Here is a 25,963-nt window from a genome sequence, read left to right as displayed (position 1 = left end):
TGGTTGAAGCTAAGCTACTAGAATAAAGAGGACTATCAGCTGTGATGCTAACTGGTTGAAGCTAAGCTGCTAGAATAAAGAGGGGGACTATTAGCTGTGATGCTAACAGGTTGAAGCTAAGCTGCTAGAATAAAGAGGGGGACTATTAGCTGTGATGCTAACTGGTTGAAGCTAAGCTGCTAGAATAAAGAGGGGGACTGTACCAGCTGTGATGCTAACTGGTTGAAGCTAAGCTGCTAGAATAAAGAGGAGGACTATAAGCTGTGATGCTAACTGGTTGAAGCTAAGCTACTAGAATAAAGAGGGGGACTATTAGCTGTGATGCTAACTGGTTGAAGCTAAGCTGCTAGAATAAAGAGGGGGACTGTATCAGCTGTGATGCTAACTGGTTGAAGCTAAGCTGCTAGAATAAAGAGGGGGACTGTACCAGCTGTGATGCTAACTGGTTGAAGCTAAGCTGCTAGAATAAAGAGGAGGACTATAAGCTGTGATGCTAACTGGTTGAAGCTAAGCTACTAGAATAAAGAGGGGGACTATTAGCTGTGATGCTAACTGGTTGAAGCTAAGCTGCTAGAATAAAGAGGGGGACTGTACCTGTACCTTTCTCCTCCTCTGAGCTCCTTTGGCACCTGGTACGGCTTCACACACCACAGATATTGCCTCCCTGAAAAACACACACACATTATAGTCTTGTCTTAGATAAATGTTAAATAAATATGAGGGCTGACAAACTGGTTTAATCTGGTGTAAGGAAAAAATTAGACACACACAAAGAGACACACACACACACACACACACACACAAACGTATGTGAAATATAATCAGATGGTCTGATTGGTGTTTCCATCATGCTAGCTTTCAGCGATTCCCCAATTTCACACTCCACAGCTACAGATCTGATCAAGTGCAAACGTACACAGGAGAACACCCCCCCCCCCCACACACACACACATACACACACAGACAAAAACACACACAATCTCTGGAAGAGAGGAGAAAAACAGCCTTGAAAAAGAAGAATGAAAACCACACAGATTCCAGAGCCTTCTATAAAAAGAATCTGAACAACCAGAACAGGCTGCGGGAGGGAGGAACACACACACACACACACACACACACACTCTCTCTCTCTCTCTCTGCCTGTGTCCTATACAAAGACATAAAGGTTGTTATTAAGTTGATTAAATGTTATTGTGTTTTAATCTTGCCCAACACTTTGTCCCTCAATTGCACCGCCTATGCTAGCCATTACAGCAGCTACATAATTACACACACACACACACACACACACACCCTCCCTTCGCTCTAACAGGAAGTGAAGAAAGCTAACAAGAGAGAAAGAGAAAAATGGATTAAGAGAACTGCTTTCTTTTTTAAGTGACCACAATTCCACTGTGGATAGGGGAGTATGCCTAGCAGAGAAAGGATGGGTGGGTGGGGGAGAGAGAGAGAGAGAGAGAGAGAGAGAGAGAGAGAGGGAGGGAGAAGGAGAGAGAGAGAGAGAGAGAGAGAGAGAGAGAGAGAAGGAGAGAGAGAGAAGGAGAGAAAGAGAGGGAGAAGGAGAGAGAGGGAGAAGGAGAGAAAGAGGGAGGGAGAGAGAGAGAGAGAGAGGGAGGAGGGAGGGAGAGAGAGAGAGAGAGGGATGCATATTTGATGTCAGGAGCGGCCTTCCCCCTGGGGACTGATGTGGTCAGAGCCAAGATGAAAGGAGAAACATGCATGTGTGGATGTGATGTACAGTATTGGAACAGTATGCGTAACAACTACACATATGCACCATCTATTGCATGTATTTATACACTAGATTAATACCTCAGGTATTGTGTCTCCGAATATTGCTTTGAATATGGGTATTTTGTTGGTTTGTGTGTGTGTGTGTGTGTACACACTGGTCTTACCTGGTGACCTGAGTTCTGGTGGTAAAGTCAAGAGCTCTCATAGACTGCAGCACTTCCACACAGCCCATATACTGCAAGAAACAACAGGAAGTGACATCCAATCAGCACAGGCAACTTCCTGTTGCAGTGCAACCATTAAAGCCAACACAGGAACAGAGATGACGAGAGGAAGGGAGAGAGAGAGAGAGAAAGAGAGAGGGGGGGGGGGGTCAAGGTGCCATCTGGACCTGGTCCACTCATTATGACAATGTACCGGATTAGGACAGGAAAGCACTGACCACAGAGAGTGAGTGCCTCTATTTCCATACTTTGTGGAAAATAGATCTCAAGCTGCGTGATCATTGTCTAGCATTAGTCGTTCATTTTTAGACTAATAACCAGTCAGAATAACAGCTGTCATTAGCCTTTCTGATAAAGCTGGGTTGAATGGAACACAACAGTAAGAGCATAGGAAAGAATTAATCCTCATATTCAATCAAACCGGCTCCAAATAAGTATGAGGAGGCCATCTTGCTAGAGAACATCAGGTGTTTTGAAAAAGGGCTCAAATGTCAAAAGGCTAAAATTAAACTGTGTGTTATCTACAGTATAAGGTGGAAAGTGGAGAGAGAGAGAGTTACACAGAAGACACATTAAAACATGCAGACATCAGTGTGGAAGTGCTTTCATACCTTATCCAATGTGTGTGTGTGTGTGTGTAGGGGGGGGGGGGCATTTGTTTTTGTGGACTGTGTCCAATATTAATTGTGTGAAATTAGTGGTTTGAGCATGTTTGATATTTGTAATAAAGGTGATTGTGTAAGCTTGTGTTTGTACAAGTGTGTGTGTGTGTGTGTGTGTGTGTGAAACAGAGAGATAGTTACCCTGACTGTGTAGGAGACGCCGGTGGAGCTGACCACGTTGTCGGCGTGCAGCCAGCCACGCTGCGGCTTGTTGACGAAGGATCCGTGGCGCGTCCACTCGTCGCCGCCCAGCTGACCACCCTCCACGCGCACGCGCCGCGACGCTCCGCCCAGCCGGTTCATGTCCTGCGGAGAGTGGGCCGTTAGCGGGGGCAGCGCCGGGAGAGGAGCCAGGGGGGCCAGGGGGAGATCCGACACCACCGCCGGCTCCCCCCCTCCTCCACCCTCGGCCGCCTGGGCCTCCCCGGAGCCCGGCCTGCTGGAGCCCCGGAGGCCAGGGAGCAGGCCGGCCGAGACGCCCAGGCGCAGGGCCCCCATCCTGGGGAAGAAGGAGCAGAGCGTGGTGGGGCTGCTCTCGGCTGGCGGCAGGATGGGGGTAAGGGAGGAGGACGAGAGCGAGGAGGGGATGCACGGAGGCGTGAGCGGGGTCAGGGGGGTCAGGGGGGCCGAGGGCGGGCACGAGGGGGGGTTGCTCTCGTCCGTCGAGCTCAGGGACTCGCTCCGGAAGGGGCTGTACTTGGTATTGGGGACCAGCTCCATGGACAGTGAACCCGACTGCTGTCTGAGAGCTGAGATGGAGTTTTGTTTAAATGCTATTCGATCAGTCTCCTGAAAGTCTCTTGGTCTGAACGGCACAAACAGCCTTTCTTCTCACTAAGTGTCCTGCAAGTCTCTCGGAACATTGATGTCTTCAGCATCGTCAACAACGGGTTTTTTTTAAACAGTTTGTGCCCAAGTCAGTGTAGAGAGAAAAAGAAAACAAAAGATTATCAAACAAAAGAACACGCAGGCAACGAAGAGACAGTGATGACAAAGCCACAGAGAGGTACAAAAAGAGAGAGAATAACAAAGAAGTGCAAACTGATTGTTAAGTGCTGCTCCAACTCAGACTACTGAAGTAGTCATGGGAAGAGAAGAAGGCAGAGCCTGCATAGTAATACAACTACAGCACCACTTCCACTGATGATTGTCAGGGGAAAAAAAACCTCGACATGTATGCATTCACTATTCACTGTGTGTGTGTGTGTGTGTGTGTGCGCATGTATGTATGTGTGTGTGTGTGTGTGTGTATATATGGGTAGAGCTATACTCTAGTGGTTCCTGTCGGACAGCATCCCATAAAAAAGCCTATTAGTCACAGAGAGCCAGGGAGAGGAGCCATGCACTGAACAGACGATCAATACAGCAAGAGAGAGAGAGAGAGAGAATGGAGAGAGAGAGAGAGAGAGAGAGAGAGAGATAAGAATAAGGATAAGAGCTAAGACTCAACTAAATGTATCTGAGAGCTAACAGCAGCAGACAAGAGCTCATTCTGGAAGAGGACCTCTAGACTGAGCACTCAGAACAGACTCACAGTAGTACCGCACAGCTGAACTGTTCTCGGCATTTAAAAGCTGCAGCGGGTCACTGTGGCTCCACACCAACCGCGACAGTCCAGCGTCCAGCGCCCAGCAGCTCCGGTCTGACTCACTCGCACGATAGGACCGGTGCTCTCAAAGTCCACTTTCGTCCCTCTCAAGTTCTCTATGACACAGCATCAATCCACCGACACACGCTGCTGCAAGACATGGCACACACGAACACATGCGAAACAGCCCACACACTCTAGTGAGCCGAGAGTTTTGACCGCTCAAACAACGCTCTAGATCTCGCTCTCTCGCAAGTGTCCTGTCTGTCTCTCCTCTCCCTACCTCCTAGCCCACACACTCCTCCTCGGTCAGTCCCCTCTCCCTACCTCCTAGCCCACACACGCCTCCTCGGTCAGTCCCTCTCCCTACCTCCTAGCCCACACACGCCTCCTCGGTCAGTCCCTCTCCCTACCTCCTAGCCCACACACTCCTCCTCGGTCAGTCCCTCTCCCTACCTCCTAGCCCACACACTCCTCCTCGGTCAGTCCCTCTCCCTCTTCCTCCAGACGGACTGCTGTCCACTGCCCAGTGCACGATGCCGGTCTCTTCCTCGCTCCTCCTCCTCGTCCTGCCGGCGTTTCCAGATCACCTCCGGCTGCGTCTCGCCCCCTCCTCCTCCTCCTCCTCCTCTCTCGGCGCTCCCCTCCCCTCCCTTGCGCTCCTGGAATCCGTCGCGGAGCTGCCACACGATGCACTTCTCCAGACGCCGGCGCGCCTCCTCCTCCCTGGCCAGCTGGCGTTGGCGCTCCTTCTCCCTCTCCAGCACCTCCTCGCGCTTCTTCCACACGATCTCGTGCTCACCCGCACCCACGCCCTCACCCCCTCCCTCTTCTACCTTGCCGTTCTCCAGACCTGCTCCTTTTCTTTTCTTTTTTTTTTCTTCTTTTGTTTTTATAAAAAGGACTTTATCGCTCACTTGCGCTCACAGTAGCTCAAGCCATTTTCCGGAAACCAAATGTAATTCTCCAGTGTACAGATGAAAGAGCTAAAGAATATATGTAGCTAAATAAATGCAAACACTGATAAATACATCACAGTTTAAAAAAGAAGGCTGGTTAAGAGAAGAAGAAAGGAGTAAACCTAAAGTTCACCCTCCCTCTCGTGTCTAGTTAGTGCTCCATACAGTCTCTATGGCTGTGAGGATTATGGCTGTGCAGCTCAGGTTAAACTTGGTTGAATGCGGTGTCATTCCGTGAACCACAACTAACCCAAGTAAACAGTAGATCAGAGAACGAAAAGGACTTCACGGTGGATTTGAACTAGAGCACCAAAAAAAAACTACCAACGCGCAACGCTCAAACAGACCAACCTATCTCGCTGGGTTTAAGTGCGGAAACTTGAGAATATGATCTAATTTGAGTAAGACCTTTCTGAGAGAGAGACACACACACAGAGATGGAAAGATAGAGAGACAGGAGACAGGGATGGGGAGGAATCACCGGCTGTCCTGAGCAATGATGATGATGCTCCACAGGGCTGTTGTTTCCAAAGCTAATGAAACCTGATTGGCCCAATTTGTAGTCCCTTCCTAGGGATCCCTGAAGCGTGGACTTGTTAGGCGCGACTGAGATTAATCACACCCTCGTTACGGTAACACTTCACCCGTCTCCTTCACACGCCCCAAACAAGCGTGCGCACACACACACACACACATACAGACACACACACACAGACACAATATCTCCCACCTAGATACCTGAGAATGAATCTAATCAGGACCTATATGAACATCATACAAATGAACACATGCCTGTCTCATAAGACTAATTCTGCCCTATACGGCATCCCACCAAAAACACCTCGACAGGCAAACATCAACTTTAATATGAGCTGTTGTCTGTCGTGTGTGTGTGGTGCACAAAACAGTCCAAGCGCATCGGACGTGTCTAACCCAGTGTTGCTGAAGAACTCTACAGGGGCAGAAAATGACCAATGGGGGAAATAAATCACAGGGACTTTTCTTCTTTAGAATGTTTTTCAGACTCCTGCTATGAGGCGAGTCAAGCAGCTGTCCAATGGGTCAAATGCCACAGCAGGCAGAGACTGCTTGAGACAGTCTTAATGTCACCATCTACTTCTTTTAAAGCTTGAATGGACTGTATAGTATTAGACAGCTGAAGGATACAAAGGTCATCGCTCAAATTTGACTATGCAGCAGAGGGTGCGTGTCCCCCCCACACACACGGATACTCCTCCTGATGGACTGAGCTTGAGTGGCAGGATGCTTAAGTCATCAGGACTGCAACATCACCCCCTCCCCACACACACACACACACACCAGCACTGTGTCCAAGGATTCTGACTGCCGATCCAGACAACCAGGATCTGTGACCGTGCTGGGTGACTAAGCAGTCTATGACCGATTCAAATCAACAATGAGGTCTCAAACAAAGACTTTAGTATCAAAAGGAACCAAATACATTCATACCAGAGAGCAAATAATCACTTATGTATCTTGTATATAAAGTAAAAGTAAAGTGACTGGTATTTAGCCAACGCTTTTATCCAAAGCTACACATATACACGGGGAATAGCATTAGAAAAGGGATTGTGATATGATCAGTGAAGATATTATTAACATGCCTCAAAGTGGATTCAGACACTAATGTTCTTTCACTGAGAGTTTAAAACCGCATAGCTGCTTATGCACCTTCAGCTTTGTGTCTGTGTGCACACAAAAGAAATTGCATCCCATTTCAACAGAAATGGTGGAATTGAAAAAGGGTGCGTGGAACAGGGGTGGAAACAATCTACACTACAGACGCTAATGCAAGATGGTACCTATGATGACAACACTCGTCTCCGAGATTAAAGAGCACAGGGGAGAGAAACAAACAAACAAACAAACACATCTGACATAACTCAAGAAACCTCAATTTATGAAGGAAAAAAAAACTATAAACAGTGCTATGGGGGCAATGTGTCCTGTGCCCCTAAAAAACAGTTGTTTTCTAAAGAAAATTTGACTAAGCTTGTCAAAGTTCTTGAGCTACAGACAGAACTGTCACAAGCGCTCCAGTTGTTAATGCAATGTGGGTTTAAATGCCAGGTCTTTAAAGTATCAGAGGTAATGATTGAGAGTAAGTGTCCTGATGCTAAGAAAAGTAAACTATTATCTGCCTATCTGAGCCAGTTAACAGCAGACACCAGACGGTAGGCTACACCAGACGGTAGGCTACACCAGACGGTGTCAGTGCAGGTCACCTACATAGACTTTGTTCTGTGACGAGCACCAGTTCACACACCAACGTTCCAAGCACCAGTTGGAGAGCACCGCTGCATGAGCAGGTCAGCACGCAAAAAACACAGAACGGGTGAAGAAAGAGCACCAGTGTAAGTTATTAGGATTAAAGAGAGACCTGCTAATGGATTTGGTGTTCACTGCTCAGTTGTAGTGCAGCACAGTGAAGGTTAGAGTCCCTCTGAGGAGACCTGGAGCCTGAGTGTCCTTCGTAAAAGACAGAAACATGGTCACACACACATAGGCTGCACTTAAAACAAACACACACAACTGTGAATCTGAAAAGTCACACAATACAAAAGACTAATTCTGCTGCAGTGACTGAAGCAGCCATTATATTTCAGTAAGGTGCGGGGGAGAATAACACTATCATGTAATGCTGGGTCAACACCTGAATAGCCAAGGGGAGACAGAAATCTGTGTAGAAAAGGAAAATTGTAATGCTCCTTTCCAACCACTGGACTCCAGTCTCAGAGCAGTTTTGAAGGTTCACGACCACAGTGCTCCAGAGTCTGACCAGGCGACATTCTTAACCACGCATGTATCCCTGGGTAACGCAGCACTGGGTACCGAGAGCACACGGGAGCAGCACCGGAACGTCCCGACAAAAGATAGAATTAGAAGTTCTCGCGCACTGTGTTGCTATGGTGACGAATTGAATTTGGGAAGGGGAATGCCGCTAGACAACATTTTTGTCTCGAGCCCAAACACCAGATGACAGGGCTGACACAAAGAAACCCACTGCACCTTACAATGACACTGCCCACATCACCTCACCGGCGTCGGGAGACGGCGCTTACGCCTGTCGGCAACAGAGACGGGTCAATGGCCGGCTGTGAACTCTGAGATTGGCAAACGTCGCGCCGGTAAAATAGCTCATCAATATCGACATTCCACCATAGACAGCGCCAGACAGAAGCTAAAACACACTCCATTTTGCCTATTCAAATGAGAGCATTGTTGCCCTCAGTAACGCGTACAAATAAGCACTCTAACGTTCTAGGCAAAGAGAACATTTGCTGAAACTTGAAACTAAAAGTCTTCAGACACACAAAACATGTTAGCCTATAGGCCTAATCTAGTCTTGCGTGAAACAAACTAATGTAACATCAAAATAATACCCATTGTCTGGGTAGCAGTTCTGTGCCTGTCTCACTGCACCACAGGATATGCAGCTTGCATAAAAAAACCTGACAGTATGCGTGTTGCTCAGTCTCTGCATATAACATAGAACAGCTGATGCAAGATGCTCGGGCGAGTCTAGTTTCTGAGCGTCTAGTGTCTGAGTTTAGTTTCCCTCGAATGTTCAGATTTATTCCTGCAGCAAGGACCGAGACCAGGAACACAATGGGTAAAAGATTTACAGCGTGGTCGAAAACCTTTCCTCTTCTCAAGTTATTTTATGAACAGTGTCGTCTCAATTTCACTAAAATATATGGCATAAATACAAAATTACAATCTCAAAAGACACACTGAAAAACGCGATTGTCTCTACCATGCTATAAGAGAATCATTCTCTCTATTAGGCTAATGTTGCCTAAGTGCACGTCAATGTTTTTTGTTTGTTTTAAAGAAAGCCAGACAATCCTCTCCTTCTCTGTGTCTTCCTGTCCCCTCCCTGCAAAATAATAAGATGTGGTCTTCCTTTGACTCTTTGCTCCACTCCGTCGCTCTCTCAGTCACAAAGTCACGGCCGGACCCCTTTATTGTTCTCCCTTTCCTCCCGCGCTCCCGTCCTTCGTTTCCCCTTTCTCCTTCTAGGCGTCAGCGGCACGCGGCGAGCTAGTGCACGGCGATGCCGCTTTGTTTTCCTCTTTTCCTCCGCCCGCTGCTGCTGCTGTCGCTCATCCTCCTTTCGTGCTCCCGCTCTCTCCTCCGCACCTCACCGCTGGGTTCTGTGTGAGCGCGTGTGCGAGAACGCCAGATAAAGCCGTCTGTCCCTGTTTCCCCCCCTCCTCCCTCACTTTCTCTTTCCTGTCTGCTTTTGCTGCCTGCCTCCAACCCCTCCACCACCCGTCTGTGGGAGCGTACACACACACACACACACACACACACACACACACACACACACACACACACACACACAGATGCGGCTGCTGATTTCCCTTTCTTCCTCCCTGCCCCCCCCCCCCCTATCTTTTTCACTCCTTCCTCTCCCTCCCTCGGTCTCACACTGTCTTGCTCTGTCTCATGCTGTCGCTCACGCCTCTTCTCTTCTGTTTCTATGCAGTGTCAGTTGGTTAGGAGTGTGTTTGCATCCTTAACAACCTCTCTCCACTTCTATATAATTCACACATAGAACAGTGAGGAAAACGCAGGACATTGAAGAACACTCTTCAACAGCCTGCCTGGTATCCTGATAGACGTATAGTATAGAGAGTAAAGGCGAGAGAGGGAGAAAGAGAAAAAGCGCAAGAAATGCACTCTTTACTAACTCTCTCTCTCTCTTTCTCTCGCTGTCTCTGTCTTTCTCCCTCCCTCTCTCTTTGCTGTTGTTGGGAATCCAGGCCAGGCTCATTTAGCCCCCCGCGTATACGCAGTATACAGTAGCCAGCCGGACCTCCCTCAGGCACCTGACTCACAGATGGAGCTGTCTGATGCTGCACCAGACTCTTTAAGGTCACTTACACAAGCAGACAGCACACCAACGTGGTGCAAAGACTTGACCACACACACACACACACACACACACACACACACGCACGCATGCCTGGCAGAAAGAGACCCATTCAAGCATCAATCTCTCTGTAGCCTGGCCACAATGTGAAAGTAGTGACTCGTGTGGACACATGAGCTGAATACTAGAGGATCTCAGCAGGTCCCCCCCCCCCCCCCGCGCGCCCAAAGAAAACTACATCTCCCACAACACACTGCCGGGATGTCTCTGAGGAAGCCAGTGGCCTGTGAGTGAGTCACAGTGCGAGACTGAACCTTGGGAGATGGTGTCAGTTTGCATCGCGCTCTTGTCCAGCTCAGATTTAAATGGAGTGGACAGGACATTAGCAGCCAATGAGGATGGAGCGCAGCACAGGCACAGCTTCAGTCACCTCAGGGGACCCAGCGCCAGCCAATCACAGAGTACACAGAGAGAGAGAGAGAGAGACAGAGAGAGAGAGAGAGAGACAGAAACAGAGAGAGAGAGAGAGAGAGACAGAGAGAGAGAGAGAGAGAGAGAGAGAGAGAGAGAGAGAGAGAGAGAGAAGAGACAGAGAGAGAGAAGAGACAGAGAGAGAGAGAGGGAAACAAAAAAGAAAGAGAGGATATACCCCCCATCACAAAGGCTGACGACCACAAACACACTTCTTTTTATGTGTGGACACACACAATTACACACAAGCAAACACGCTTAAAACACAAACACAGTATGTCAAAAACATCTTTCAAAGATCCTTCAAAAAAAAAAAAAAGACTCATATTTCTACAAAGACCAATAGCCTGCTCAGTACTCCAAACCCCTCTGTATTTATGTTCTGTCTGACTAGAGAACTCAGTTTTGGGTTTTATATTGGTTGAGAGCCAGAGGTTTGATCCAAAAAAATGTTTTAATGTGGGTATGGGTTGGTGTAACAATTCGCGTTGAAGGCCTGGAAACCTAACAGTGGGTCGGGCTGATTATGCATGGTTTTATATTTTGAATGCCAGCAGCAAAATAACATTTTCACAGAATGACAACAACAACAACAACAACAACACAAAACAACAATGGCAGAGAATCAGAGAGGCTCAGAAAGACCCATCCGCCCAGAATGGAAACCCATCCACAGCAAGCAGAGGTGTGATGACAGGTGAGAGACAGAGACCCAGCCAGCTGGAGAAGACCGTGACAAGGAGCCTCACCGAAACGGTGCTCAGCCAATCAAAAGGACCGATAGGACAGTGAGAAGGACCAACACCGACAGACACACAGTACAGAGCAAAGAAGAGGCCAGTACACACATGCTGAAAACCCACAATGATTTTCACATAAGCCTTCATCTATCCCGTCACCAGTGTGTGTGTGCTTGAGTGTGTATGCGTTTTTGTGTGTGTGTGGTGGGGGGGGGGGGGGGTCACCGAGGCTGCTCCTGCGGGCAGTAGACCAAGCGTGTCATGCTCGCTCATACACACTCTGACAGCAGAGGACGTGATTGTGTTTCCAACAGGAAGTATCTGACTCACACTCTCCCAGCTGACGCTCATGTTTAAGTGCAGACTGATGACCTACATATCCCCCACAGTCTTTTGTGTCTGTGTGTGTGTGTATGTGTATGTGTGTGTCTGTCTTTTATGGTGGGTCACCACTGCTTCATCATCTGTGACTAATGTTTCTCATTAGTACTGAACTCAACTCAATGTCATCTTCCTCATCCTCATGCTTAGCAGGGTTAAGTGTTATAACACGATCACAACACCTTATGCAATCTCGAGAGAAAAAGATGAGGAGTCGTCCTGTCTTAATTATAATCTCTGTGATACCACCCCTCCTCCTTCCTCTCATGACAACTCCTACAGCAACTAAATCATTTGCAGACTTTGTTACTATTAGTAGGATATTGCTACCACTGCTGTAAGAATCGAAACGAAGACACCCAAAGCGTGTGTGTGTGTGTCCTACAACAACTAAATAATTTGCAGACTTTGTTACTATATTGCTACCACTGCTGTAAGAATCAAAACACAGACAACCAAAGCGTGTGTGCATGTGTGCGTGTGTGTGTGTGTGTCCTAGGCTGTGGGTAGAGAGTGATCGAGGAGTGCGTGGACTTTTCCCCTTTTTGGATCAAGCTTATTGGCATGTGTGTGTGTGTATTCAGTGTTTTGGTGTGAAGACAGGAGCAGCCTTTGTGCCACGGTGAGGGAGGGAGAGAAGGAGAACCAATCGTAAATCATAACGGAAATCTTACCACATACTCCATCGGCCGAATCGCTCTCTGTTTGTCTCTTAACCCTAAAAACACCATAAGCGCACATTACCACACACGCGCACACACACACACCACACACACATACAGATATGCAGCCAATTGCAACAAGCATCTCATTATCTCTTCCCCCAATCATAGCCAATGAAATCAAGCTTTTCCCATGCATCACATCCCACTCGGCCAATTACAGTGGGCTTCCCATACTGCAGCAGGAGCGCAGGACAGAAGCAGCCATGTGACAGGCATGACACAGGTGTGTGCAGACACAGATGCTAAACCGTATCTCAGAGGCTGTTCATACATTTGATGAAAGAGCTTAAGTGTTTGAGTGAGTGTGTGTGTGTGTGTGTGAGAGAGAACGAGACAAATGGTCAGGCTCAGGCATACACAGAGGAATGAGTGGAATTAGAGAAGGGGAGGGTGTGTCCTAGCTTGCCCCTCTCACACACACACACACACACACACACACACACACACACACACACACACACACACACACACACGTGCAGTCACATTCTTTCCCTGCCTCTTTCTCCCTCTGACACACATGCATGTACACACACACACACACACACACACACACACACACACGTTCTCCCTCTGACACACATGCATGTACACACACACGCGCTTACAATAACTCTGATTGCAGCAGCTGCACCATACTTTGAGAACCATCTTGTGCAACGCATTTCCCATGTCGGTTGCGCAACCTCTGTAATGATTAGATGGATTGTGGCTGTGAAGTTTCATACCCTTCAAACTTTCTGCTTGTGCCAGACTGTCGTTCCCCTCTCAATAAGAACAGCAAACAAAACCACAGCCCCGGACAGTGAAGTGTTTGTTTTGGCCTTGCATGTACGCGCCATGCATCACCAGTGACATTCTGCCGTGCTCTGCTTTTGCAGCCCACTGTGCGGCCCAAGACGAGAGAACAAAAAAGAAAGAAAAGGCAGCCTTCAGATGATGACCTTTTCTGTCTGCTCTCTGTGGTTAAAAGCAAAGATATGTTGCCTCGAGAGTGTCAACATAAAACACATTGATGTAGTATGGACTAGATGCTTACAGAGAATCATCACAGACAGAAAGGGAACACTGGTCCTCTGTTGGCAGTAACTGTATGAGCTGAATATTCGAGAATTATGAGCAAGCTACCCAAGCCCCTCAGTTCAATGGCTCCAGATATAAGATTAAGGGAACTTGCATCATCATGGTGTTCAGTACATGCTGCAATCTGCAACATCATGGTGTACAGCACATGCTGCAATCTGCAACATCATGGTGTTCAGTACATGCTGCAATCTGCAACATCATGGTGTTCAGTACATGCTGCAATCTGCAACATCATGGTGTTCAGTACATGCTGCAATCTGCAACATCATGGTGTACAGTACATGCTGCAATCTGCAACATCATGGTGTTCAGTACATGCTGCAATCTGCAACATCATGGTGTACAGTACATGCTGCAATCTGCAACATCATGGTGTTCAGTACATGCTGCAATCTGCAACATCATGGTGTTCAGTACATGCTGCAATCTGCAACATCATGGTGTACAGTACATGCTGCAATCTGCAACATCATGGTGTTCAGTACATGCTGCAATCTGCAACATCATGGTGTACAGTACATGCTGCAATCTGCAACATCATGGTGTACAGTACATGCTGCAATCTGCAACTTTGCGGAAAAGCATTTGAACGTGCAGCTCGAGCCTCTGAGAGCCATAACCTACCACACAACCGCCGCATGGCTGAGCAAACTGGCCTTTGTGTGTGTGACCATGCCTGCTTTATTACAAAACAACTCGGCTTGACCACCGATTGAACGACTCTCTCACTCTCTCAAACTTACGTTTTTGGCCTGTCCTTATCTGTACGTATCGCATGTGTGCAGATTTATGCCAGGATGTATGGCCATTGGCCAGTGTTAGAGGATACAGGTCATTATTACATAAGTTACACCATAAACCTCTTCCAAAGCAAAGGGAATATTTTGGTTTAGTTTTAAGTTAAGAACACAATTGATAACAAGCCAGTGCAAACTCTAACGCTCTTGCATTCAATTTGAAAGCTCAAGCACGGACTTTAATTAGAGCACTCCTGCTTCTTAGGGATCTGTCTATTTTACCGTTTAGGAGGACTTTAATTAGAGCACTCCTGCTTCTTAGGGATCTGTCTATTTTACCGTTTAGGACTTTAATTGGTAAACAGAGAAAAAGAGCTCGGCGGAGGTCCTGGACAAATGTGCATTAATTTCATCCACACAATCTGACCCCTAAATATACCACTATGTGGAGGAAATATCCTCACCAAGGACAGCTCCACACATGCATGTACACACACACACACACACACACACACACACACACACGTTCTCCCTCTGACACACATGCATGTACACACACACGCGCTTACAATAACTCTGATTGCAGCAGCTGCACCATACTTTGAGAACCATCTTGTGCAACGCATTTCCCATGTCGGTTGCGCAACCTCTGTAATGATTAGATGGATTGTGGCTGTGAAGTTTCATACCCTTCAAACTTTCTGCTTGTGCCAGACTGTCGTTCCCCTCTCAATAAGAACAGCAAACAAAACCACAGCCCCGGACAGTGAAGTGTTTGTTTTGGCCTTGCATGTACGCGCCATGCATCACCAGTGACATTCTGCCGTGCTCTGCTTTTGCAGCCCACTGTGCGGCCCAAGATGAGAGAACAAAAAAGAAAGAAAAGGCAGCCTTCAGATGATGACCTTTTCTGTCTGCTCTCTGTGGTTAAAAGCAAAGATATGTTGCCTCGAGAGTGTCAACATAAAACACATTGATGTAGTATGGACTAGATGCTTACAGAGAATCATCACAGACAGAAAGGGAACACTGGTCCTCTGTTGGCAGTAACTGTATGAGCTGAATATTCGAGAATTATGAGCAAGCTACCCAAGCCCCTCAGTTCAATGGCTCCAGATATAAGATTAAGGGAACTTGCATCATCATGGTGTTCAGTACATGCTGCAATCTGCAACATCATGGTGTACAGCACATGCTGCAATCTGCAACATCATGGTGTTCAGTACATGCTGCAATCTGCAACATCTGCAACATCATGGTGTACAGTACATGCTGCAATCTGCAACATCATGGTGTACAGTACATGCTGCAATCTGCAACTTTGCGGAAAAGCATTTGAACGTGCAGCTCGAGCCTCTGAGAGCCATAACCTACCACACAACCGCCGCATGGCTGAGCAAACTGGCCTTTGTGTGTGTGACCATGCCTGCTTTATTACAAAACAACTCGGCTTGACCACCGATTGAACGACTCTCTCACTCTCTCAAACTTACGTTTTTGGCCTGTCCTTATCTGTACGTATCGCATGTGTGCAGATTTATGCCAGGATGTATGGCCATTGGCCAGTGTTAGAGGATACAGGTCATTATTACATAAGTTACACCATAAACCTCTTCCAAAGCAAAGGGAATATTTTGGTTTAGTTTTAAGTTAAGAACACAATTGATAACAAGCCAGTGCAAACTCTAACGCTCTTGCATTCAATTTGAAAGCTCAAGCACGGACTTTAATTAGAGCACTCCTGCTTCTTAGGGATCTGTCTATTTTACCGTTTAGGAGGACTTTAATTAGAGCACTCCTGCTTCTTAGGGATCTGTCTATTTTACCGTTTAGGACTTTAATTGGTAAACAGAGAAAAAGAGCTCGGCGGAGGTCCTGGACAAATGTGCATTAATTTCATCCACACAATCTGACCCCTAAATATACCACTATGTGGAGGAAATATCCTCACCAAGGACAGCTCAGTGTGGCACTTTGGGCTCAGCTTGAGGGCGGAGACAGGCCTGTGAGATTGTGCATGCCCATGAATATTAATACCCGATGGGATACAGCCTAGGCCCCCTGGCTGACCCTACGCTACAATCACTCACTCTCTAGGTCATCAGGAGAACAAGAATATATACTGGTAAATATATAAAGTCAAAACATAAAAATGAACACAGATCGACAAGAAAATAAAACAAACAGGCAACCACAACATCAATATGGTACAATAGGGCTGCCCCAATGCCTGGGGGGTATTCCATCAACCTCGCTAAAGGCCAAACCTGGCTTATTTCGATAAGTCTCACTAATTTTAGTGAGAATTCCGTTCCATTAATGAGGTTAACGTGAATCCCAGCTTGGTAACTATGGGAATTTATGCCACAAAACTAACCTGCTCCGTAGCAGGTTAACTTTAAAGCTAAATTAAGCTGTGTTGCAAAAAAAACAATTAGTCGGAAAACGAGTCAAAAAAGATGGTTCCTTCAACCTGTGCTTTCGTCACCTGTAGCCTACAACTTCAAAAATAGAAGTAGGCCTAGAAATGTTTTTTCCGACAGTGTCACCAAGCATGGATTTACATTCACTTGCTCCAAAGAATTTATGAAGATTATGCGACTTAAAATGTTTTAACTTCACGTGCGTGTGGTTCTAGGGATCTTGCTACTCTACGTCATTTACGTTCTGTGGTGGTGTAACGTGCAGCGAGACGACACATCAAAGGAGTTACATTTCTTGCGTGTTCACAGGTTCGCTTCCCATACGAAGTATTAAGGCTTCATAGCTTATCACCTTGATAATGACATTTTTAGTACTCTTTAATGAAAGACATATACTGTTGATAAAGGGTCATGCACATTTGGTAGGCTGTTCATTGACAGTAATATGCTTTGCAGTGGGCTATATTATGTCTGATGTAGGGTTGTGCAGATAGACGATATCATCGTCCATCGTGATGATTGACAGGCATCACGATGGAAAGCAACCATCGTGATGCCACGCCCCCACATGCCAGTCACTAATTCCTGCTGTAACAGGCTAAAACATAAAAAAAAACTTTCCCTGAAAATGAAATTGAGCCTACTTTAAAGGCTGCCAACCAAACAGTTATCACGTATTAGTCTACCATCTTGTAAAATAAAAGACGTATTAGTCTACCCTCTTATTCAAATAATTCCTGACTGTGACGTGAATGTGTAGCCTAATTGTCTTTTTGTACCCTACATGTCTCGCAAGCCTATAGCCTACATTGGACTTAATAGGTAGCCTAATGTTTTAGCAGAAAATATAGATTTATTATTGTTAGGCTACGACTAGGACATTCTAGCGCTCAAATATTTTTGCAAGGCTACAGCGAGCGCCAAATGCGTCCTTCTCCTCTGTGTTAAAATAAACCATTTCTTTAGTTAATTATAGGATCAGAAGGTAGCCTATTCGTCTTTCACTGTATGGCTTGTATTTCATGCATTTAGCAAAAGTCCCAGACAGCAGCGGAGTGGTAATCGGGATTCGTTATTTGTAAAAGTGTTTTTACTTTGCCCTCCTATATATAGCCTGGACTGCGCGATCGCAGCCCTTTACTTTCACTTCCCGCCGCCCTCATAGTCAGCATAGACGGTAGCCTGATAACGTGGGATGCTGCATAGTACCAATATTTTAAATGAGTGACCACGATAGTAGTCTTAAGTAGCTTTTTTGCTGGGCCCAGCAAAGGCTGGCAATGTGTAATATTCCGCTGGTCGGTGCACACGCAAGTGTTCAGATTGATTGTCTATCCGTCTTTCACAACAATTTTCTTGGAGCAGATCTTCCACACAACTTCGGTAGCCTGGTCAGTATGTCTCTCTTAGCTGTCCACTTTCATCAGGCCGTATAGCCTATATAATATATTTTTTATTTTTTTATGGAGAACATTATAAATGTATTTCTGTACAGACATAGGCTATAGGCTAATTAATTGGTGTTTACCACACTACCCCCCCCCCCCCCCCCACGATATCATCGTCCATCACGATGTTTTACTGTACACATCGTCAAATGCCAATTTAGGCGACATCGCCCAACCCTAGTCTGATGCAAGCCAAAGGATAATTTTGTAGCCTGTAGTCCTATAGGCAGCTAATAATTAAAACTGCTTCATGTGTCGACGATTGTTCATGAATGTCAAATCAACTGTGTGCTACACAGATTAAATACTAGGCATAAATAACAAATTGAAAGCCATATTGCAATTCAGATAATTATATTTCAAACACTTTGGGACTTATGGGAGACAATACTGTTATGTTGATACTAATTTATTTTATGACCACCTACACCTAGATAATAATTTGGAGTGAACTCTTTTACAGTAATCTAAGAACGTAGGCTATAGTATAGATAGTTTTGAATATCCATATGCCAAAATTGTTTGTAGTTTATACTATTTATTAATTCACTCGTTTTGTTCAAGCATAGACTGTATGACTGTATCAGTGAAGCTAATCAAACTCGCAATTTATTTCAAACCATTAGCATTGTTGTTTTAAATGTAGGCCTATGCTTTCATTATTCTCCAATTTCTGTAGGCAACTATAATTTTTTTTTCTCTCGATGTTAAATTTGAAGACTCGATGAAAATCCTGTAGATGGCGCTTGCCAAATCGAACAGAAATCGTCTAGTATGGTCTTAATTTTACGACATATATCCTCTTTTCGTCAATCTACAGTTTTGGTCTACTGTTCTACCTTGTGCACGAGCAGAGATGAAGCTGAACTACACCTCGCTTGAATAAACGAGGCCAAGATGCTGCTAACTTGAGTTAATGGAACGGCTTCAGCCCCAAGTGAAAGTCTACGCTAGTTTAAGCCAGGCTATTTCTGTTAAGCGCCGCCTTCATTAGCGAGGTTGATGGAATACCCCCCTGCTATGGAGTTGTAGGAAATCCTCTATCTACTCTCTCTCAAACTGGCCATTAGATTAACATTCATTTAGACTGAGAGGCAGCTGACATGTGAGTTTTCTATTTTAAGTCTCACTCACTTCCCTCCCTCTCTCACTCACACAGTCCCTCGAAAATATGCCGTCGCTTTCATTCCATCTGACCAATGCAAGCGCTCTCAGCTCAGTGTAGCCTCTCTTCATTTGCCTCCCCACACACACACACACACACACACACACACAGTTGTTTTAGGAAGCCAACTGAGAAGTATGTGAGCGGAGAACTTGTCTCTTGTGTAAAACTTTTGTTAATATTGGTAATGTACTGTAACCGTAGCTATTCAACTATCAGGACAAAAGTCCACATATTTCTGGGCACATTTCAAACAAATGAAGACAAACCTCACTTACGGACTGTAGCTTTAAGGAAGCAAGCCAAAGAGGTCCATGGTAGACATTCATTCTCTCACTGTGGCATGTGAAAGTAACACCCGACTCAGGCTCCTGTCATCTCAGCAGTGCTGCTACAGCTCCACCCCCCCCACCCCCGATGCCAATTATTGACTTATGTCAGGGGTCGTGCCACTCTATAGTTCCTCCACACCTCCTAACATCTCTCTCCCCATCTCCACTTTTCTCCCAGAGGCCTACTGTAGACTCTCAAAGGTAAATATTAACAACAAATGCTGTTTGTCCTTTGCCAAAGCCCTCAGTGAGAAGTGCCTCACCCACAGTTTCAAGATAGGGCATAGAGTTTCAAGATAAGTTGTTTTTTGTAAGTATATCATTCAAAGAACTGAGATGATTAGGTCATTGAATGATTCTTATACACTACTTTAAGATATTTAAAGGAGAAACGGGCTGGGACAAGGTCAGATCTATATGAGGCTTCATAATGGAACACTTCACTGTGAGGCCTTGAGAGTCAAGTAAACTACCATCATTCAAAAATATACCAGTATATTTAAATGCGACATTCTAAAACTTGACTCTCTGCTTTGTGGTCTGTTCCTGAAAGCCTGTGATGACCTAGTGGTATATTGCACCACTCTTTAGTTCCCGTCCTCAGCTCAGTGGCTGCACCACAGCCAGAAGTGATGCACTTTAAATGTTTAAAGAGAACATCTGATGAAAAAAGCTCCTATAAGAAGCTGCTTATCAACAAGTCCTTGTATGACAAAACCTTAATGTAATACCTGTGAATGAGTGTGTGTGTGTGTGTGTATGTGTGTGTGCATGTGTGACTACATGATGGATTGCAAGACAAGTGTGTGTGCATGTGTATGCGAGTGTGGCTTGATTCTAGAACATATGGCTGAAGCTGCGTGTGGTTGCTTGTGGTGTATGCATCTGGAGCTGCTGAGCACGTATGTGATTTCGAGTCATGTTTCCCACAACAAATGAAGAGCCAGTTAAGCATTTCAGAGAAGCAATGTCGCTTTGCTGTTTAACCAAAAACCCGTCACCAATAACTATGTGTAATCGTGTGTGAGTGAAAGAAAGAAAGAAAGAAAGAAAGAAAGAAAGAAAGACAAAGAGCATGTGAGAAAGGCAGAGAGAGAGAGCGAGAGAGAGAGAGAGAAACTGACTGTGTAGTTATAGGGTTTGTGTGCTTGTTAGTTGAGCAAGCCATTGTATCGCCCTCCCTTGACAATCCAATTGTGTGAGCGTTTATATGCATGTGGAGAATGACGTGGGAAGTAAGAGCTGCCCAGGCAGGAAGTCAACTGACCAGACCCTGACCCCCCCCCCCAGTCCCCTTGTGCACCCATACCTATACTGAGAGAGAGACACAAAAGGGCAAAGGAAGGAACATGAGGAAAAGGGAGACAGATACAGCAGGCCACGGCTGCGCTGAACTCAACTATATGAAGGTGACGAAGAATCTCATTGCCATGCACAACACATCGCCTGACAGAGACTGGCAGACCACATAGAAGTCTTGACAGTCTACACACACACACACACACACGCACACGCACCACAAGGTGTTCCATTGTGATAGCAAAGCTATAGTTGTGTGTGTTTGTAAGTGTGCATGTCAGAATTCGATATGAGTGGGGTGTCCATTAACTGGAGAAAATAAATCTCTGGCGCCTTGTGCTTGTTATCAGTGGTGATCAGGTGCATATATGGTGTAGCTCCACAACTGCAGCACAGAGGCCTGCAGGGTGCCTGATAACGCTGAGAAACAGAGTGAGTGACTGAGGGACAGAGAACTAGAGTGAGAAAAACAGCCCTGCCAACTTTCATACCGGTCATCTCACTGGATGCTCAATGTAGTTTTTGTCACTCACTTGCTGGATAGCTTGGTTACATTCTATATGGAGTCAACACTACATAGGGGGAAAAAGCACTGCAGGCCAGGTCAGACTGCAAACAGGGCCCTGTAAAGTACAAAGTAAAATCCCTCACTTTGTATTTATCTGACTAGAGATGGGATGACTGAAGACACAAAAAGTATACTGCCACATCATGCTTGACTTCAGAATAAGAGTCTACTGTTAGTGAGCAGTAGCCTACGTCTCGTCTACCGACACTTCAGTTGTAAACTAAACAGCAGCTGTAGTGCGGACAGCTGAAAAAGAGACGCTACCCTACCAACAATAGGTTCTGTTGGTGTCATCCACGGACCTCTGAACCATCATCGACGACTTAATCTTTCTGGCACGTAGGCCTAATCAGGAGACGATTTTATTTTAGTAGGCCTAATTTAACTTTTCCTATAAGGTGTAGGCCTCTGACTTATGTAGGCTACTTTTACCACGAGTTAGCCTGAGAGGGCTATGTCAGTAACTCACAGATTTTGTAGAATGTCGAAAGGATCCATCTGGGTCACTGAACTTCAACGCCTTTACAGCCGTTTGATGTCAACAGGGCGAATAATTTAATTGTGAAGGTTGAGTTGCGCAAAGTCTTAATATAATCTAATTACCACAACACATTTAAGAGTTAAGGCCAAAGAAAGACGTTGTGTTGAGAGAGGCCATAGTGATCCGGTTGGGATTGGGTTAGTTGGCCCAGACTGTCTTTCCTATGAATTCCATTAAGAAACCTAGCCTACATGGATATGCGAGTAAACATATCTGCTATGTAGCCAACATTATCAACAAAGACCCTTAGCGAAAGATTGGTTCAATGCCTGTCAATCATAATCCATCTTGACTGACTTTTAAAATGCTCAAAGCACCTCTGCTAAATTCAGGCGATAATGTCGTAGTAGCCTACTGTAGGCTTCTTCTGAGAGAAAAAAACATCCGATTCATTCAGCGACAACACTGTAACAACTTTGATACAATGAAGCAGAGTTCAATGTAGCCTAACACATCGACCACGTTCCAACACGCCGCCTTTAAAATTCCTACTTGAATTGTGCTGACCAAAATTGTGGTCAACTTCTGCTGAAACTTACCCCAGTATTTTCCTTGCGTCTTTCGTGCCTTTCTTCTCGTCACGTCGCACTCCTCTGAATTCTACATAAAATTACATCTAAACCCCCGGATTATTGAGATAATAGAAGCTAGATGTCGTCTCCAATTAATTTGCAGTTCTTAAAAGAAATAGTTTGAAACTTTTCTTCGCTTCTCTCCCTTCCGTTTCTCCTTCTAGTCGCCCCCTTCTTCTTTCTACGGTCTAAAAAAGCCACTTCCGCGATCAACTGGCTGCGTCATGTGGTTTGGCGTTCGAACAGGCGCCCGCACCTGGCTCCTAGTGCGGCCTTGACTTGTTTTTCGCTGGAGGGAATTTTCTTCCGAAACGGACACATGTTGAGTCCCGACTTCAGTGCGAACTCAGTTTTGGCTTCGGCTATACTAAGCGAGGGCTCCACATTGGAGGCTGCTCAGAGGATAGAGAAACACTACAGATAGCCTATGGACATTTTGACTAGGCCACGGAAATGATTCAATCACACAAAACATCTTTAAGTAGGCCTGTCCATTTGTGATGGCTTGAATTGAATTCTATGAATGGAAAATTACATTTCAACAGTGACAGCCCAGTTAGGCCTATATAGGCTGCACTGGGTCTCTCCTGATGTATTAGGAGATTTGTCAGAATTGACATAATTTAACACTGTTTGTCATAGTCATATAGGCTATGTCAATGTCAGGTAGAAATGAAGTGATGGAGGTGATAGAACTGATACTACATGTCTGTGAAATAGTAATCGCTATAGAAACTCCATCAGACACCAGGAGAGGGAAGTGAGAGTGAGACAGCCAGGGGTGTATTGCAGAATAAATGTATTGTATTTAGATGTAAACATTGATCAGCAGTGTTTCCCATACATTGACTTATTTGTGGCGGCCCACCACAATATCAACATTGACCACCACACAATGATTTTCCAGGTTGTACTAATTTGTGCTTAAATCTGGTTAGCATCATAACCACACTGTGCTAATTTGTTAAAAAACTGTTGCATTCAAGTTAATTCTGCAAACCAACCACCACAAATGGAATTCAATTCTCTGGGAAACACTGATCAGTCTTAGATCAGTCTAGGTTGCAGGTCATGTGCAAGGTAAGGATCTTCATGAACCCTGGAAATAATAGATATGGGAAGGACATAGATAAATCATTACTCGCAGAGCTCAGTTTTTTTTTAGCTATGCAAGGCCATCACTACAGGCCATCACATTAAAGGAACCATATGTAAGAAATGTATTTCAATTAATCATAAAATGGCCCTGATATGTCACTAGACATTAAAGGTCCAGTATGTAGGAAATAATGGAAAATAAACTGTAACTCTTCCAAAAAGTATCACCATATGTTGTCAGAGAGTGAGGAAACACGATGAATTGAAGTAATGGCTTATTTGACAACATTACTCTAACCCGTGAAACCCCGTAAAACCCATGAAAAAAAATCAGTTACGGGGCGGAATCTCTTGGAATTTTCGTTTATGTTTTGAACGATTAATTCTAGAATAGCGTATTAATAATGGGCTAGGCTTCCTCCTATTTGGTTTGCCAAATTAGCAAAGGCCAACTGTCAACAGCTGTCAGTTGTAGTCATGAACGCCTACAAGAGGCAGGCAAATTTCCAAAATTAAAACAAGAAACAAATTAAGTGGACATCGGAGGAGCTTCCTGAGATGGTGACGTCTTCGTCAAACTAAGAATATCAAGTCTGACGCAGAGCTGGCCATATTTCTCCACAACAGGTAGCCTATGCTAAACTTCATCTGCATCGCTAACTTCAGCTAAATATGATACGTTGGTTAGAGAGGTATTTTTTGTTTTCACTGTTTCCGTAATGTGTAGCTGGGTCATGGTTGGAGAAACGTTAAAGCAGCTGCAGGTCAACTAACGTTAGCTAAGTCTTCATTACATCTGGCAACCCAGAAGAGGCTCGCGTCTGGTAGTCTTGAGAACGTTCACCAGTGTTTTGATTTTGGCCTACAGAACGTTCGTTAACAATCCTACAAATCGCACCTTTAAGAAATCATGTTTATTTCAAATACTTATATCACTGACAATAGGATATTGCCATTTAAAAAGTGAAGTTGCAGCCCTCAACTGATGTTGATGTTGTGTTTTGTCATGTCATGTTGTGTTTTGGCCTGATGCGCCACCCTCTACCTATCTACTAATCACAAAGTCAGTAGTGTTTTGGCTTCCGGGTTGGCAACCTTGAGTCAGGGGGGAAGGGGGAGGGGATACAGTAATTTGAAAGTGATTGCAGTACCAGTTTTGGCCACAATCTTACATATGGTTCCTTTAAGTACCACGCTGAATCACATGCTGATTGATTGATACATGACACCACCTGAATCTAGGCTATGGAATGATACCTCACACCAACTTAACAAAATCCAGCATGGACAACTCTAAAAAACAAACAAACAATAAACTAAACATAATATGCTGATCGATGGCAATCATATCTAGAATATCAGTAAATAAAAGTACAGCCGGTTGAAAAAAGTGTAAGACAATACCATCCAGTAGACTTATAATGATCTGTGCAGGTTTCATACAGTATAAGTAATTTCCATGGCAGAAACACATCTTGTACCTTCAGTAGATTGATGGACTTTTAAGTTAAAACATTTAAGTTTAAACCAAGTAAAGTTCCATGAAGTGATGTATGGCAAAGTTGTCTGTCTCGTCCCACAAAAGAAATGCATTTATATTGCAGTTTTTCTGAAGTATGATGCAGTACAATGATATTAGTTTGCCTTCGAATCTCCCTTTCTCTCTTTGAAACTTGACTTCTCCAAATCATGTAGGCCTAATATTTGAAATAAGGACTTAGCCTATATACATCCTGTCAAAGTTTTCAGAGATGATAGCAAACAATGGAAATGATTTAAAATTGTTAAAAATAATTAACGTATTCTTGGTAATCTTTTTCTGTATTTGACAAGGAAAGAAAAAGCAAACTTCTGTTATTTTAATTTATCAATAGATATGCGATGTATTTCACCAAAAGTCTGTGTAGGATGCAGGTACAGTGCATACGGAAAGTTTTCAGACCCTTTCAAGTTTTCCACATTTTGTATGTTTCAGACTCATCTTAAAATGGATTCAATATTTTTTTTTATCTACACACAATACTCCAACACTCCAAAAAAAACAATACTCCAACACTCCACAAAAAAGCGAGACAGGGTTGTGTGAAGAAGACACAGATCAGAGGAAGGATACAAGAACATTTCTGCAGCATTGCACAGAAGTTCCTTTGAGAAGATGAGAGAAGCGTAAAGAAGGACCACCAGTGCAGCTCAGTGCCTGGTTTCTTCCACACACACTGTTGGGAATTGAGGCCAAATAGTTCAGTCTTCGTTTCATCAGACCAGATGATTTTACTTATCATGGCCTGAGAGTTGTTCAGGTGCTTTTTGGCA

General features: G+C 44.9%; 1 protein-coding gene across 5 annotated transcripts in view; it reads right to left on the bottom strand.

Annotated features, from left to right (window-relative positions):
- Positions 1 to 22,751, bottom strand: part of shc1 (SHC (Src homology 2 domain containing) transforming protein 1) — a 35,766-nt gene extending 13,015 nt beyond the window's left edge. For 2 of the 5 annotated variants that reach the window (XM_076279780.1, XM_076279781.1), the window contains exons 1-3: positions 2,762 to 4,982; positions 1,899 to 1,969; positions 601 to 664 (exon numbers count right to left, since the gene is read on the bottom strand). In XM_076279780.1, the coding sequence (XP_076135895.1) occupies positions 601 to 664; positions 1,899 to 1,969; positions 2,762 to 3,340 (714 nt within the window). In that variant the 5' untranslated portion in view covers positions 3,341 to 4,982. Of the gene's footprint in view, positions 1 to 594; positions 665 to 1,898; positions 1,970 to 2,761; positions 4,983 to 12,333; positions 12,378 to 22,519 lie in introns of those variants that run through there. The other 3 variants (XM_076279783.1, XM_076279782.1, XM_076279784.1) reach the window with 3 other exon arrangements.
- Positions 22,752 to 25,963: the final 3,212 nt, after the last annotated feature.

Source organism: Alosa pseudoharengus, unplaced genomic scaffold (genome assembly GCF_046254945.1).
Source record: "Alosa pseudoharengus isolate Yale_2024_CS ecotype anadromous, Long Island Sound unplaced genomic scaffold, YU_APseudo_1.1 YU_APseudo_1.1_scf_12, whole genome shotgun sequence".
In the NCBI taxonomy this organism is placed as follows: domain Eukaryota; kingdom Metazoa; phylum Chordata; class Actinopteri; order Clupeiformes; family Clupeidae; genus Alosa; species Alosa pseudoharengus.
Note: the sequence above shows the minus strand (reverse complement) of the source record. Positions and strands in the feature narration are given on the sequence as shown.